The 18,021-nt window shown below is 39.6% G+C and overlaps 1 protein-coding gene across 1 annotated transcript; it reads left to right on the top strand.

The window, feature by feature from the left end:
- The first annotated feature begins 2,306 nt into the window (after positions 1-2,306).
- Positions 2,307-4,972, top strand: LOC100700603 (potassium voltage-gated channel subfamily F member 1). The gene has a single exon (XM_005463222.4). The coding sequence runs from the start codon at positions 2,707-2,709 to the stop codon at positions 4,201-4,203; it is 1,497 nt and encodes a 498-aa protein (XP_005463279.1). The 5' UTR covers positions 2,307-2,706; the 3' UTR covers positions 4,204-4,972.
- The last annotated feature ends 13,049 nt before the right edge of the window (positions 4,973-18,021 follow it).

The following is an 18,021-nucleotide window of genomic DNA, read 5'->3' as shown; positions in this document are numbered from 1 at the left end:
CCTAATGCAATCCTCCCATTTTTAGAATTGATCAAAAAGGAGAAAATATCCACTGAACAGCAGTACTCTAGACCAAAATGCCTTGTTGAGGTCAGATGAGAATGACCAGACTGCTTTGAGTTGACAGGAAGGCAACTGTAACTCAAACAACCACTCTGTAAACTCACACTAAACCGTTAAGCAGATGTATTATAGCAGCAGAAGGCTATACAAGGTACCATTCTTGCCAGCTAAGAACAGGAAACTGAGCCTATGGTTTGTAATGGCTCACCAAAATTGGACAACAGAAGATTAGAGAAACTGGCCTGATGAGCTTCGATTTCTGCTGCAACATTCAGATGGCAGAGTCAGAATTTGGCATAAATAACATAAGAGCATGGATCCATCCTGCTTTGTGTCAATGGTTCAGGCTGCAGGTGGTGTGCATACTTTCTTTTTACAGTTTGGCCCCCTTATTACTAAGTGAGCCTCTTACACATCACATCATACCTCAGTATTGTTGCTAACCCTGTCCAATCCATTAAAACTATGATGTATTCATCTTCTGATCAGCAGGATAACACACTATGTCACAAAACTCAGATAATCTAAAACTGGTTTCTTGAACAGGGCAATGAGTTCACTGCACTCACATGGCCTCCACAGTCACCAGATCTCAATTTAAAAGAGCGCGTTTGGGATGAGGTGGAATTGGATATCCAATGGAAACTCGGCTGATAAATCTACAGCAGCTGTGCGATGCTATCATATCAATATGGACCAATAGAGGAATATTTGCAGCACCTTGTTGAATCCATGCCATGAAGAATAAAAGCAGTTCTGAAGGCAAAAGGGGTCCAACCTGGCACTTGCAAGATGCACCTAATGAAGTGGCCGGTCTGTGTCTGAAACCTATTAATCAGCCTTAAAGACTGAGTTTTAACTCCTATGTGAAGAATTTTAATTTCTACATTTCATATCACAATTAATTTCCATGAGTTAAAAAAATGTGTTCTCATTTTGACTATAAATCAATTTATCAATCACTAAAAGGGCGCATTAAATGTAATTTCGTTCTATGAAAAATAATCAAAGCTTCTGTGGTTTCAAGCAAGAATCTAGCTGTCAAAAGAGGGTCCACCCAGCAGTAGTGAGGACATTTACTGCACGTAAATGACATTTACATCCTAACTATAGCAGTCAAAATTTAAATGCAATATATTTTGTCATATTTTCTTTTTTTCTTTCTTCCTTTAATTTTTCTTTAAAATTTTTTTTTAATAATTTAGAGGAAATGTGGTCAAAATTTAGTTCTCCTCCTTCCTATGTGGCTTTTCTTCCTCCCACAGTCCAAAACTATGCATAGTCATTCTAGATTGACCACAGGTGTGAATGACTGTCTTTTTCTATGAGTTTGCCCGGTGACAGACTGGCCACCTGTCCAAGGTGTATTCCACCTCTCGAATCTGAATTATATAAGCGCAAACATGGGAAGTGATTCGATGATAGCTTAAGATGCAGTAGTTCAAAGATATTGTCAGTAGGTGGAGACAAAGAACAAGACATGCTGAATGGTTGCTGAAAGCCATTCAAGGTGTTAGTGCAGTGATCTGGAGGTCTGATCAGGTGAACTTGGTGTTCGACTTGTAAAAAGACAAGAAATACATAAAATAAACACACACAAAATAAATATTCTGGAAAATATATATTAAAAAAATGTATAAATAGGCCAAAAACGCATTACAGTAAAGCTGCCACTGATTGTAATTTCCAGCCATTTCTGTCAGTTCAGCTCATAGGAGCCAGTTACGTTTTTTTCAGTTGGTTTTTCCTTAAAAAGTCTCGATTACTCCTCATATGAAGTACTTAATAATTAGCTGTTTGCTGAGCTGTTGCGCTGCGTGATAATGAATTCAAAATGGATGATGGATAATGGATCCATTTGGGTTAAGATTTCATCCGCTGTTAATGTAAAAATGGATGATTCGATTAACTGGCACTTTAACCAATTGTTGTTCTCCTCCAACCCAACCCAGAGGTACGGCTATGACCCTACCGTTTCACAATTCATCACATGCCTTGGAGATTTATGATCTGCGCCTGGCTGCACTGCGCGAGCGGAAGACACCCAGCGAGCTTTAAAAAATAAAAGCATAAGATGCCAAGATAAAAGGTCAGGTGGGGCTATAGCCAGCTGAGTGAATATTAGAACAAACCATAACTTTTAGTATAATGCGATAATTTATTATTGAACAAATTATACATCGAATTTTGCATTTGCTACTATTAAATTGGCATGCCACAATGGCGTACAATTTTGGGGACAACGAGTGTGTCTTTAAATTATACATTAAATAAATAGCCTACTCCACTTTCACCTGTCTCATACTGCTATACGTGTTTTATTGTGAAATTTAAGCCTGGAAATCTCGGTTTGCTTTGGTTATGGCGCGCTTGATAGTAGGCGCACTTCAATGCCAACTTTCTCAGAGCGCACAGGCGCAATGATCACTGCCAAACACAGCTGAGTGGAAGTGAGGAGACTTCACGCTGCATTCAGTTTCTGAGCACACACTTTTTTCTAACCTAAAAGAACAGAAATTAGAAGGTTTGTCGGTTTTTACGCACAGCACCAGAGCTTCTAGTGACTTGCGTTTACTTTGTCAGTAAACGGTTCTGTTATAATATCAACTAGTTTGGCTGTTTTCTGGCGGACTTGTCAGCATAATGTGGGGCTTCCAGAGGACGCGGTATGCAGACTGCAACGGTTCTGAGGCCAGTGAAGAGACTGAGATTGTGGTGAATATCGGCGGAGTGAAACAGGTGTTGTATGGAGACGTGTTGACTCGCTTCCCGGAGACTCGACTGGCAGAGCTGGTGGACAGTTCACTCAAATCTTCTGAAGAAATCTCATTAATATGTGACGATTACGACCCAGACACGGGGGAATTTTACTTTGACAGAGACCCCGAAGCTTTTAAGTGCATAATTGAGTTGTATTATTATGGGGAGATACACATGAAACGAGGCATATGTCCAATTTGCTTCATGAAGGAAATGGAGTTCTGGAAAATTGGCTCGGATTTTCTGGATGAATGTTGCAAAAGCCACCTGAAAGAGGTAGAGGATGAACTTGCAGAGATAGCCGAGAAAGTGAGAACTATCCTGGTCGACAGAGAAGGCGATCCGTCTGCAGGGGGCTGGCAGCGCTTCCAAATATGCCTCTGGAGGTTGATGGAAAAGCCAGAATCGTCCCTGCCTGCCCACATAATCGCTATAGTTTCTTTCATCTTCATCCTCATCTCCTCCGTGGTGATGTGCGTCGGCACCATCCCCGACCTGCAGGTGGAGGACTCGGAGGGTAAACTCACAGAGCATCCGGTCCTGGAGGTCATCGAGACCGTGTGCATTGGCTGGTTTACTATTGAATACCTTCTGCGTCTGATCTCTTCCCCAAATAAAATAAAATTCGTACTGTCCTTCATGAACATAATCGACTTCATGGCGATTATGCCCTTTTATGTGGTGCTGATTCTGACCTCCTTCGGCGCGGGAGTGATGGAGCTGGCTAATGTGCAGCAAGCAGTGCAGGCTTTACGCATAATGCGCATTGCGCGCATTTTCAAGCTGGCACGCCATTCCTCGGGACTCCAGACTCTGACATCTGCCCTAAAGAGCAGCCTGAAGGAGCTCGGACTGCTCCTCATGTACATGGGCGTGGGGGTATTCCTTTTCTCGGCTCTGGGCTACACTATGGAGCAGAACCACCCGGACACCTTGTTCACCAGCATCCCACAGTCTTTCTGGTGGGCTGTGATCACCATGACCACAGTGGGGTATGGAGATGTCTACCCTAAGACCACTTTAGGTCGGTGTAACGCGGCTATCAGCTTTCTCTGTGGGGTCATCGCCATAGCCCTGCCTATACATCCCATCATCAACAATTTTGTCTTGTTCTACAACAAGCAACAGGTGCTGGAGACTGCGGCCAAACATGAGATTGAACTGATGGCACTGCGCACCGGCGGCGAGCTCAAGGCTGCATCTGACTCCCATAAACATATTTGCGGTGCAGGGGCCTGGGACAACGACATGCGTTCCGGTCACAGCGACACATTCATTCCCTTACTGAAAGATCCCAGGGGAGGGGCGGGCATCCAGACCCCTAGCATGGACACAAGCTTTGAAAGCACAGCCGAGGCCACTGAACATTTTATGTCATGAAAGGGAAACCCCCTCGCATTAAAAAGTCATCAAAAGAAGAAACAACATGAAATTAATTATTCAGTTTTGAATTATTCAAACGTAACTTGACAAATTTGGCTTAATGACACCGCCATGACTGCAGAATGTAAATAGTCTCGTGGACAGAAGAAGGCTTTAATTATTTCCAGGGAACTTTAAATGCATTTGAGGATTTGCGCCTGTTAAACAGACATATGTGTGAGATATTGAATTGATGAGCTGTGCCTTTGCGCAGTGACTCCCTGTAGGCTGAGGGGTTCTGTTCAAACAGCCAATACACCGATTCCCCCATGTAGACATCTTATATAACACGCCCATAGTCCTCACACTTATACTGTAGACCGCATTGTAGCGTAGTCCTCTGTACAGAAATATATACATCACAATAAATGCTTTTAGTAACGCAGACAGGCAGCTTTAGTCAAGAGCACAGAGAAATGTAATGACCCCAGGATTGATTTGTGAGAGTGTATAGACATCAAAACCGAGCTGAAGAAAAGCTGAAGGTGTTTGGATACAGACCACATGCCATACATTCAAATGAGGTAGGTGACTGTATCACTGCAGCGTGTTGCAACCAAAGGTGTATGATGGGGACACAAAGCAACATAAGACTGGGGGTGGGTTTATTTTTGCTGCTGCCTGTAATCGTCATGGCATCATTGTAATTTTTTTTTGTAACTGACACTATATGATTGTGAGGTAATGTATCAAACATAAAGCCCGTCTACTGTGCAGGAATTTTAAATGCAGCGTCTGTGTCATTGGACTGAATTTCTCGTTAAGCTCGTGTTGCCGACATCGGAACTTCAGAGGCTTCCTTGCCTGCAAGACATGTTCCTGTAAATGGGTTTAAATTTTTACAGCAGTAGTCACCATCTCTGCAGAGGTTCCGAGGAATAAACTTGACCAGCGAGTTGTGGATGAGTGAAAGAAGCAACAGGCAAAACAAAAACGCTCATGTATAAATCTATACATTAGTTTTTCAGCTAAATACAGTAAAGAAAAATACATAAAAAGAATAAATAAATAAATACTAGAACTGTCTGGAAAGCAGGTAATGGATTTTAAAGAAACTTGAAACCACTTTCGCATTTCCTCCCTCACACGTTCCAGAGTGAACTCTTAAATTGCCCTAATGGGGGCTATTTTTAAAGGTTACATTTTCACGGTTTGAAAGGTGTCAGCTCCTACGCCATTAGTCTGAGTGACATGAAATTTGCTGCACAAATAGACCAGTCCTTAGAAAAATTAGGCGGCACAGTAGGGGGGCTATAATTAAAATCTGGCACGTTTCATTCAGATGTCATGTCTAATGTGGCACAATGCAACCTGCGGGATGATTTATGTCAAGACTGGATATGGTTGTGAAATGAACATATAAGCGAGGGAGAGAGTTTTTGCTGAACCATTATGGAATAACTGAAGACATTGCAGGTACTAATTACCTTAAATATCCTATAGTGACTGTGAAATGGTCTCCTGGATGGCAGTTTGGCTTGCTGATGGGTGGTTACAGCTGCCCTCTAATCTGATATTAATACAATTTTCAGCTCAGCCTTATAGGTCATCCTTGTTATTAAGCTCTTCTCTTCACTTTAGTCAAACCTTAGTTGAAATGTTTGATTTTTTTTAGACAAGCTGGCATTTATAGCTACAATAAGTAAGAGTATGAAGCGATTTCTGCTTTCATTTCAGCCAACGATCTGAACGATATCACACAATCTGTGGTTTCAGGTGAACTTTTAAATCATCACTCCCAGTTGAAAGCCCCTAAAGTTCTATAAGGTAACTTTTTTATTGCAATTTTCTTGTGAGGTGGATTATTATCTGAATAATTTATGATACATTTTGTCTTGATATTTACAGACAGCGATCATTAGTCCTTCCTGTATGAAGGACTGTAAAGCTCATAGTCTGCATAGTGGATGTGAAAGATAACCCCATGTCTATGTGTAAGAGCAAGAATGTCAGTCTATGACCTTCCAAGGTGACTAAACTAAAATTCACAGCAGAATCCTTTTCAACATATAGCAGCTGTTTGCACCTGATAGGGAGTTATAGTAAATCAGACGGAAGAAGAAATAAAACTTGAACAGCTTAGTTTTAGGCATTATAAGGTGACTGTGTGCATATTAAGTAATTAATGAATCATGCCTATTTATGCATTAACAAGATAATTAATTGTGCCTACAGTTTTAGGAGCTACTGTAGGAGCATCCCTAATCAGGAATCACTGAACAGTTCCTGTAGCCTTAACTTAACTTTTCAGCCTTAAAAAATGTATTATCAGCTACTTAAAAGGTTGAAATATTAAGTACAAATAAGTCACATAATGTAATTATTACAAAATAGTCCCAGTTTTCACATTAATCTCTGAAATCCAGTGCAGAAGTTATGTTGGTTTAGGTTAAAAGTTGGAATTTAAACCTGTTGGGGAAGCTAAAAGTAAAGAGCAACATGTTAATCTCAAGCGCTGTGATTGCTACATTACTACACCACCTGATACATCTTACAAAATGTCAGTTTGAAGAGAAAGAGGGCACTCTTTCTGCACGGCTACATCTTCACTAGTGTTTTCCACTTAGCTCGAGTCAACCTGAAAGAAAGCCCGCGGAGAAGGTCAAGAAGGACTCTCCAGGCTGTCCTCCCACACACATCCTACACAGGGCCGCTATCTCTCCCGGCCAGCAGCAGACTCACGCATGTCAAAGCCTGCGAGAAAGGCCTTTGTTCACGCTGACAGGTGGGACTGGAATGTCAAAGGCATGCATTGTGTAATGGAACAATGTTATTACAGCACACATGCAAACATACACGCACGCTCATGTTCAAATTTAGATGTATAAGCACACACATACGCTGGCATATATAAACATTACCCCCCTCTCTCTAACGCCTACCCGTTCTACAAGTGCTCCCACATAATTGCCCTCACACATGTACATAGCTGTTCACCCGTATGCCCACGGTCATGTGTGATCTACTCTGCAGTGGCTTGCTGTGATCTGATTGCCAGTTGCCAATTGTTACACCCACATGGTGGTCATCCACTACATTCAGTGGGTTTTAAAGATAAACATTTGCACAACATTGTACTCATTATCCCATTGTCCAACATAGTACCAATTATAATCCAGCCAGATAACGCTTGTTACTACTGAATCAATATATATTTATATTCTTTAAACTTGTGATATCCAAGAGAATAAAATCGTTTTTATTTAAAAAACTGTTAACATTTGGTGGAAAATGGTCAACCAGTTTATCTATACACTTAAAAAAGGCTTGAAATGGATCATCTGTGCCAGTGAGGCTATACAGTACGCTATGTTTGTTTGATATCATACAATATTTATATCACCGACTATTTTATTATATCTAGTATCACATCATGCATTATGCTTGTGTTGCACATTTAGCAAATTAACAAATTGACTGCTTGACTGCCACCTGCCATATCTGCATGTCTTTCAGGAAATCAAAGCGCTTCTTAAAACTCACGCATCCCCTCCAGTTGACTCCTGATTGTTAACTTGTGGCATACCGGCACGCTAGTACTGGGTTACACCCAAAAATTTTCATGACAGCATGGACACACTGATGCCTCTCCCATTTCTCCACTCCTTTGACCTTTAGAACAAGGATCATGCACACGTTCCCCATCTAAAAATAGGGAAGTCTCTGTAGGTATCCTGTATACAAATGGTGCAGACAAATAAAACACAAACTAAAGCTAATTATGTTTTACATGTCCCAAAGCAGCTGTTTGCTCTGCTGTTGTTGTAAAATGTGATTTTAATATGAAAAGCTTTTATTCACCATCTGGGTATCCTGTGTAGATTTCCACAAGGTAAAATAAAACAGAAAACAAGACAGCACTGCCCAAAACCAACAGAAAATTAAGGTGAAGTTAAAATTACTAGAAAAAATGCAAACACAAAATGTAAATAAAATCAATAAACATGAGTAAAAATGAATGGTGGCAACAAAAAATGACAATTTAAAGACAGTGTAGCTATAAAAGAAGGTTTTTTTTAATGAATTCACTGAGTCTCTGACACTTCTCTGTCTCCAGGCGGGTTAATCCGAAGCCGAAGCCGTGGAGCTCTGATGCAAAAGCACCCACTGCAGAGATAAACCTCATGTTTTGAAAAGTCAGGAGGGCTGGGGTCTTATAGTACTGTGCAAATGTCTTTCTTGAAGTAGTCTTCAAGAATAGTTTTTCAGGTTTCTTAAAGGACATTCAAAGTTCTTCTTTGGGTGTTAGATGCTGTTGCGCTGGCGTTGGGGTGGAGCCATTTACTTAAATCATCAAATCTACGCTTCAGAGGACAATCTAACGTCACTCCTGGAGTGTGTCTGAAAATGAGAGAAAAGAAAAATAGATGAAGATAAACAAAACAAATGCCATTTAAACTTTCAGGCGTATTGCTGATGCAATAGTACCCAAGATCACACTAAAATCAGATAATGTCGGCCCTGAAACTGTACAAATGGGATACATTTGAATAGATTCATATCCTGCAGAAGATGGTCAAATGCCTTCATTTGAATAAGAATGGGAGTGCTAAGGCTTAACAGCCCACCCCTGCGAGCACTATCGCTGCTTGAAAGATATTTTCAGCTGCAGGAAAGGGAAAAGGTAATCTCCCTGATGTTAGATTCCGAAAAAGAGGGAAAAACATATTTCACAAGATTGTGTGCCCAGTGAGTTTCATCTTTTTTCAGCAGGAATGTTTAAAACGCTGCGTAGGTGTACCCTGGAGCACTTCGATTCAGGCAGAGCTGCATAAAATTGCATGACAATAATTACATAGATTAAATCTGACCTTCAACAAAATAGCAGAAAGGGATGATGCACTGATCCCACTCAACCTGTCTGCTAAAATTATTTTCATAGCTTTTTTTCTTCCCCCTCGTGCGCCTTTATCACTTTTTTCCACTTTAATTTTTGCAAAATGTTCTTTTGCAAAACATCTGTTCCTGTGGGTTTATAAGAACACCGGTAAGAAATGTACAGTATTCTGAAGTAAATAACAGACCTTCATTTGGAATGCCAAATAACCCGTGCACAGTCACTGCATTATTTAAAATGTAGCCTCGCAGCTGAATGTGCCAAAACCTTTCAAGGTGTCAGTGCAAAGTGGTAAACAGTGAAAACAATCCCGCTCCTTGCTGGTGGTATATTACAGAGAACTAAAAAAAAAAAAATAGAAAAATAAAATGGAAAACAAAACTGAAAATGCATTATGAGAAAAATGACTCACCTGTAGACTCGTTCTCACTGGTGAGTTTTTTACTTTTTGTCTAAGGGACTAAGAGAGATGCTGTCTGATGCAAAGCTCCTGCAAAGATATGAATGAGGGTTTTGCAAATGCTATGAATCTGTTTGAAGACACCTGCAAGAGAATACTGAGTGCTAACTATGGGTGCACTAATACATAAGAAATTAGCAATAACTATCCCCATAAATTGCAATGGTACCTGATTACCATTTTATCTTTTCTTTCAGTGAAAGTGAAGATTCATGCTCAGAGAGTGGAAAGATAAACTATGATACATGTTCCCACACATGTCTGTCTACCAGTCTTCACACAACCATTCAGCTGGGAAGAGTTGCTGGGAAAAAAGAACACATGTCAAGAGTTTAATACTGCCCTTAGTTTCAGTGTAAGCTCAGTATCTTGAGATCAGGTAGGGAAGCTATGATCTGCTTTTTTTCAGGGTTGTTAACTGAGGGTGTTTTGGAGTGCCCGTTAATGTGAAATATAGAGTGGGTGGTTCCAGGCTATCACAGTGTAATACACTGAATTTCCAGGAGGCAATTTGCTGTGACCTTAACTCACTGAAAACATCTGTGGTGGTCCCCTGCTGCTTCAAAATGTAGGCTCAGGAAAGTTGCATCAGTTTGTTTTCAGGAAAACATCTTATTTGATTCATTCAGTGGCGAGAGCTGATTGTAAATTAGCTGTTTAGATTGAGGTTTGGATATGAGAGTGTGTGGTTTACTAATTCTCTCTGCTAGCCCTGTTATGGACTTGCCAGTTGTCCAGCGTGTACCCTGCCTTTCACCATGCAACAGCTGGGATCAGCCCTCCGTGATCCCATACGATAAGCATCTACAAAAAACTGGATGAATGGATTTATACAGCGTATGTTCAACCAAAGGGTACAACAAAATATTTATGAACTCAATATATCAGCTTAATAGTCTCTCATTGGTTTTATTAGTTATTGTGTTGGAATACTAATATTCAAGCATGGCTTTATGATAAACCTGCTCACTGAGCCTTAATTTAAAAATCAATTGCGATGCTCACTTTGTCTCGCTGATGAATATGTTTACTCTGTGCTGTTAATTACACCATTTAGTTTCCTGTGTTACTGTTTCAGAAAACTTAAATGTAATTAAACTGATTTAAATCTTTTGATATTAAAGTAAAGCTGAGTTTGGTCTTGGCACAGGATGCAATCTCAAAGCTTAGTATTATATATATATGTATATACATATATGAAAGGCAAATATATGTATGTAAAGGCAAAAGGTTCTTTGCTTTGCTGTTCCTAGGACTGCTGATCAGTAAAAAATGATCCCATTATATTAAATTTGATTCTAACACAATAATATAAACAGTAAACCAAACATTTGTGGTCAAACAGGAATCTAGTTGCCTTTTCAATTTGAAACTCAAAGTGTATAGCGCCAATAAACAGACTATGCTATGGCCCCTAAATGATACTAGTGTACTAGAAAAACTACTTTCTTCTTTTGGCCCCAAATAAACTCAGATCTTTCATCATCAATAAAAGGGTAAAAACTAAAACTTGTAGTGGTAAACTTCAGTAAACTTTTGAGCGGGATGCCAAACAGGTCCACGGCATTTATCGACATGACTTCATATAAGGTCATAAGTTTAAAACATTTACTTAACCAACTCAATAAGTGTGACCAGAGAAAGGCCAGTTACCCCCCCTAGCCTTTATACTAAGCTAGGCTAATTGCCTCCTTGCTTGAGAACAGTATTTAATATACAGTAAAGACCTCTGAGTTGCCTTTTTGCTTGTTATCTTAACTCCTAGAAAACCTTTGAGCCATTCCTTTGAAAATTTAATACAGAACATCAATACAAACAATGCATACATTCAGCCACTGAAGGCTTTGTTTAAACCAGCCTCAGTGAGGGCAGGAAAATAATCCCCTCTTTATATTCCACTGTTTTCTTGCTGACACTGCTGTGTCCCCCAGAGTAAAATGAACATTCATTCAGCAAATATGAATATGTAAATTAAAAGTCAGAATCTTGGTGCATTTATTCTTGTTGTTACCGACTTGTTATGCATTGTGTCACAGTCTTTGAATTGTCATTTTGTGGCTGTGCACTGTGTTCTGTGTCACAGCTTTACACTTTACTTTTGTGCTGAGTGCTTTGATCAGGGCCTCGGACAGCTTCAAAATACTTTTTCAAAGCCGAAGCTCGTTAAAGCTGCCCCCGTTTGTTTAAAAATCAATCCATCCACTGCTTGATTTTTTTTTTAAAGCGAATTAATTCAATTAAAGCGTTATAAAAAGCAGCAGATAAAAGAAAAAAAAGGCTTTCCTTTGTACCACAGTCAGTATAACAAAGAGGTATGACTGTCTGCTTTCTGTCTGGCACATATTGTTCTTTCTTTGCTCACCTAGTCAATTCGCCGATGCCCTTCACTGATGGTTCTCGCTTCAAAAATGGATTACAAAGGGCATCTTGTAGCGGTCCTGTGTCACTTCTACTGATAAATGTATGGACATCCTATTAAGGAAACTGCCCTCAAGAGACCAGCGCTGTAGTGATAGATCTGAGCTGCTCACTGACACAGTTGCAGGTGCTGATTATCTTATCCAGAGACAATGAAGTTTTATGGAGTGGAACATCCTCGTCCTGTAGCGGGTCCCAACAATAATTACAATCAATTTAGGGTGGCAGGTCATAAAAACAATATTTAGTGGGGGTATTATCAGATGTATACCTCCTCTGGGTTGTGAGATTCGTCTCTGTCATAAACGACTTCAGTCATGCATTTTCCATTTCTCAAAGTGTGACAGCTTTGCAGTATTGTAATATCCAGCCTGGGCTTTCTATCCCTGGAGGCTAACAAGAGGAAATTAGGTAAAGTTTTATACAAATACAATACTTTGCAAAAGTGTTGAGTTGTGCCTAATTTCTTTACTTATATTTCTTAGATTTTGCTTCTATGGATTCAGACTTTTATGTAATTTTTTTTAAAGCGGTCTTGAGCAACAGTTCTCCAGGGTCTCTGAAGGTCTTTAAAAGTTTTTCTTTGGGCATCGGCTGTTTTTTCACTCATCACTTATAATTTCTTCCAATTTCTTTAGTTGAATCTATGACAAATGTCAAAAATAACAAAATTTGACAGGCATAGAATATTTCTGCTCCAAGGGAGATTATTCCCAAAGAGCTATTAGCTGAAAACTTGGAATATCTCAACATGGTGTGTACTTAAAACTTTTTAAAGAAACTTTTTAAAGAAGCAAGTAGAGGACAAAATAAGAAGTAGCGGGACTAAAAATACTCTCTGCAGGAGATGATGATCAGTGTCCTAAAGTCATATCCTTAAGAAACAGGAACCTGAGAGATACATCTGGTCATTCAGCCGATTAAATCTACTGTTCAGTGAAGCATCATTAGAAATGGTCTCAGTGGAAGTGTCAGGAAGCCATTTTTTAAGTAAGGGAAACAGGGAGAAAAACCCGAGAAACAGGGGCAGCAGATCTTATGGAGGGATCAGGTCAAATGGTAAATATTTGATTCAAATCATTGCAAGCATTTGGTAGGTCAGGAGAGAGGTACAACAGTGAGTGTCTACAGCCATCTGTAAAAACATTTGAGGCTCTGTCATGGTTTGCATTGCATTTCAGCCAGTGGTGTTGGAGATCTTTACAAAATTGACTGAATCATAAACACAGAAAAGTATGGTCAGATTTTGATCCAGCATGCAGTACCATATGGAAGGCACCTGACTGGCATCAGGTTGATTTTTCAGCCTGACTGCAAATGCAGTAAAAGCGTACCTGGATAGAAATACACACAAGGGATTGGCCTCCCTAGAGCCCAGGTTTCAACATTATTGAAGCAGTGTTGGATCATCTTGACGGATAAAAAAAAAGGCAGCCAACATCCAAAGAAGAGCTTTCAATGTCCTTCAAGAAGCCTGGAGATCTTTTCCTGAAGATTACTTAAAGAAATGACAAGAAAGCTTCCCTAGGAGAGTTTAAAGAGTGTTGAAGCACAAAGGTGACCATACCAAATATGTTTCAATAAATCCCTGTACCATTTTCCTATTTTAGAAAATAAAAAGAAACACGGTTTGAATAAAGACTATTCACAGCGCTGTAGGCAAAATCCATTTTATGAAAATTGCAACTACCACATCCAAAAATATCAGAGTGCTGAATAAGACTGCACTCAGAGGGTAGGGTTATGTGTGCTGGTAATTACCTTACAAAAAATGAAGTAATGAAGCCATTTGCAAATACTGGACAATTATGAGTATTAGTTGATCTAATTACTGAAATAAATGAAGTTTCTAGGGGAAAAGATGCACTTGCGTTTTTTGCTGTGAGCATCATGAGAACAACAGCACATAAATACTTCCTGTAAATTCCATTAAACACTTCAGTTCTTTTTTTAAATAAAGGTTTTAGTAAAACAAAGGTTACTGTAAGAGCATTGGTAAAATCCGTGCAATTCTATTATCCCTACATAGAAAACGGCCATGGCAAACCCAAAGTTTTATAGTTTAGAAGATTCAGCCCATCATTATTTAAATATAGATAAACTGTAAAGTGCATAGGAGCACATAAGCCTCCATAAAATGTCAAATCCCTGTTTTTAAACTTTGGCTGTCTGATTTAGTCAGTTTTTGTGGGGGAGTTGGATCTTCTCATCTACATTAACTTTGAAAAAACTAAGGAGCACATTTCCCAAAAGTTGAAGATTTATGTGTTGAGCCAGGAGAAAGCGAGCCTTAATAGAGCGATTTCAGCTCCTGGCTAATCCTCCGCAATCATGCACAGTCAGTTTCCTTAAAGAAAAAAGATGAAAAAACAGAGATCTATTCAGAAGCTTTCTTATATGTGACAAATGATCTCTTTCCTTATTAGTTTTATTTTTTAAACTTAGAAACAGTTGACGTATGCTAATCCCAGAGCCTGTCGATGACACATGATTCCTCAGTGGTCTTAACCTCGTTTCTAACTGCTCCGAACAAGTTTCAGTGGCTGCTGGCAGCTCTGTGTGACTCCACTGCAAGTGCCGCAACAACAGGTGAAAGGTCTGTTATAAGCACTGCATAAAGCCCCCCAGGACAGATGGTGCCAGATGATAATCCATATGAGCTCAGTGAAAGAACATCAGTGAGCAGACATGAAAACTTATGGCAGAGGATGCGAGGGGTCCTCAAGGAGATTTAGATGTCAGACCGTGATGAAATGCCGAGTCCTTGGCTTTGTGCTCGGAGGTAATTAAACTCTCTGAGCGCTCTCCGTTTGTCCTCTGCATGTGTCACGGTGGGTGATTACACATGAACTGTAATCAAGAAATCAATTTGGAAAGACAAAAAAATTATAGAATGAGACATGACGGGAGTAGCTGTGACAAGGTATTGAGATGAAAGATGTTACATCAGCTTCTGATCCTGCAGTGTGTACAGCCTGAAGGGAAAGGAGGAAATAATCTGTCTGTTTTAAAGGTGGAAATGAGCTTGTCAAGGAAAGATCACACACTGCCTATTCACATGAGGATCTTTTTTTTTTTGTACGTCAGCTTTGGAATAACATAAACCTGACTTCCTCTTCCCCAAGTTAAATTGACAAGTATAAAGCATACCAAATCTTTACCCACAGATGTTTTAATGGCCTTACTTGGCCATATCTAGATATTAAAAGGATGTCTTGCCTCTTAAACAGCCATCATGAGTGCAGCTTTATGTTCTTCATCGATTGTGGTGTAATTCTCTTCATATTTTGGTGCCACGGTCACAGATTTCCTCCACCTATGTCTTCATTTTTACGGAGATTTTGATGGATGCTGTTTTTCGTTGTTTTCCTATGTCTGGGGATATTGAGGTAACCTCACACAACCTTTGTTCCTGCAGTAAAAATGCGGTGATTTGCGGCACAGTGTTAAACGTGGCATCCATCTAGGCCTCTTAATAGCGAAATTCCCCAGAGAGCATGGAAGGCCATTTACAACAACCAATCATGCAGTAGGGGAAGCAACCTCAGTTCTCTTTGCCAATAATGGGATAATGCACAAATACTACATCACATTTCTTTCGCCATGTTTATGTTGTCAAGTAGTGAGGTGATATACGAGCAGGAAAATAACAAGAATAAAATCCACATGTATGATTATGATAAATAAAGCCGCTGGTTAATGCATTTTTAATTATTTTCCCCCAAACCCATCACCTTTAACTGCTTCTGGTATTATTGATCAAATGTGCTGAAGGAATACATGCTGATCCTAAACATGCACAGGTTTCACGGATAAACAAAAGTGCCATCAATCACTTGCAAAAACGTGGGAAGGTTGATAAAGGTTTCAGTGGGAGTGTGTTACTTTTGTTAAGTGCTTGCACGGTAATGGCCTCGAGCTCCTGAAGGCAGCCACAGCGTGACTTCTCTCACCCACCTTGAGGAAAGCTTTTAATGAGTCTAACAACCTTTTCTCTTATTACAGCCCGAGCTCAAACACACTCGGCATAAAAAGGTGAGTACGACCTACGAAATATCATAGTCGAGGAATAAAGGTGAACAACATCAGTACAGGTAAAAACACAAAAACAACCCCAGAGCCAGAGGCGGTAGGAGTAGCAGCGAGCCCCGAGCACAGCGAAGATCAGGCATCGATAAGAACAAACACTGATCGAGTCAGACACAGTGTAAAAAAGAAGACCTAGAGAGAAGGTGGGTTACAAAGTGGATTGGTGGTCTAAATGTAGGCAGGCCGAAGCTGCCTGAATTGTAGTCATTAAATGAGATTGTCCAATAGGATGCATAAAAGGGTTTCAGTTAGCTCGTTAACTTATGTGGCCCTGAGATGATTGGCTGGGATTGTGGTTGAGCTTAAGCCCTGCATAAAATAATGGTATGCTTGATTATACCTCAATGTTTTGAGCAGTAGTTACTAAAAACAGAAGAAGCACGAGACTAAGTGAGAACTTCTTTTCTATTGTGAACGAGGATCAGAATCAAGAACTGGTTCGAAGCTTACCAACCCATCTGAATCACACTCGTACAAACGTATCAATTCATTTTATCAGTGCTGGAATGTTTTACTGACATTGCAAAACAATGACGTCAAAGTCGTGGCAGTGCAGCTTTTGTACATCTGAGTCACATGCAAGCCTTTTTCTATTCTGTTTCTACACTCTGTTCAAACTCGGAGATCATAAAACTCTTTCCCTGATGCTGAAAACTTACCCAATCTGACTCATATGCAGAACTAATAATGACTTTGGTTTCTCTAAAGTCTGAAGAATATCCATCCATCACTAGAACAGTATAATATGCTAACTCACTGCAGACTATTAACCTTCTGTTTTACTTCGGCTCAAATTTTGAAGCGTCACTCGGCTCATTGTCGTGGTTTTCCAGTCAAGATACAATATCAGTCCCACCGCATCGTCTTCCTTTTGAGAAAAGGCTCTAAAAACCAATTATTCATTTCCTGCTCATGACCAAAGAGCAGACAGTAAAAGATACTAAGTAGGCTGAATGGTGGAGATCAAAACCACAGCAAAAAGAGTTTACGTTTGCATTAAAAACACATTTCTAAATGAATGACTGCTGCATGTGTGATGTAACCTTTTTGGTTAACATGCCAGAAATACATCAAAATATCATTTACATGTCAAATTTGCTTAGTAGTAATACAACTTTGTACACATAAATCTTTCTAGGCAACTTTTATCAGCAAAATGTACGTTGACAGCTTTTGTATCTATATATCAGCGTATAACATTATGGCATTTTTAATGAACATGTGTTACAGAGGTAGAGCTGAAGCCATTTAATATAAATGGTGGGGTTTCTCAGAGTGCTCTGGCTCCCATCCACAGTCCTAACACATGCATGTTAGGCTACTTAATTAATCAGGTGGGTTTCCTCATTTCCTTGTAGAGGGACAAAAAGTAAGAAAATAGAAAAGAGGACAAAAGATCAGCAGATTATTCTGTCAATTTAATGTGAAAAATCAGTTGTACATAGTCAAAAAACAAATTCCTTTGAAAATCAAGGTATTTCTTTTTGCTCAATTCAGAATAAAATGTGAGTCTCAACAAGCTGTTTTAGTTTATTGATGCGTCCTGAAGAAAAGAAATCAAGACTATTGTTGCCGATTTAAAAAAAAAAAAAAACACTGAAATGACTGCAACTCTAATATAGTGAAAAATAAAATAATGTGTTATTTTAAATTTGGCACGTTTAATCCCAAGTAATGTGTTCTAATATGTGGTAATTAGCAGCAATCAAAGAAAATCACATCTCCATTATTGCAGAACAAAGTCAGAAAGGCTACAGTAATTTTCTTGTCTCCAAGCCTCGCATGTGATCTATTAGACTTCAGTGTTCATCATTAGCAGACAGTTAGACAGACTCCATTCCTCTGTGCTCATCAGCACTTAGAAAAGCTTCATCCTCATTTTTCCTTGCAAAGTAATGCCCACCACTACCACACACTTATAAACCTCAGAGCCTGTGGGTTGTAGAAGCACAAGCAGATTAAAGACAAACAG

This window comes from Oreochromis niloticus, linkage group LG15 (assembly GCF_001858045.2).
Source record: "Oreochromis niloticus isolate F11D_XX linkage group LG15, O_niloticus_UMD_NMBU, whole genome shotgun sequence".
NCBI lineage: Eukaryota > Metazoa > Chordata > Actinopteri > Cichliformes > Cichlidae > Oreochromis > Oreochromis niloticus.
The sequence above is the reverse complement of the archived record's forward strand: the minus strand, read 5'-3'. Positions and strand labels throughout refer to the sequence as shown.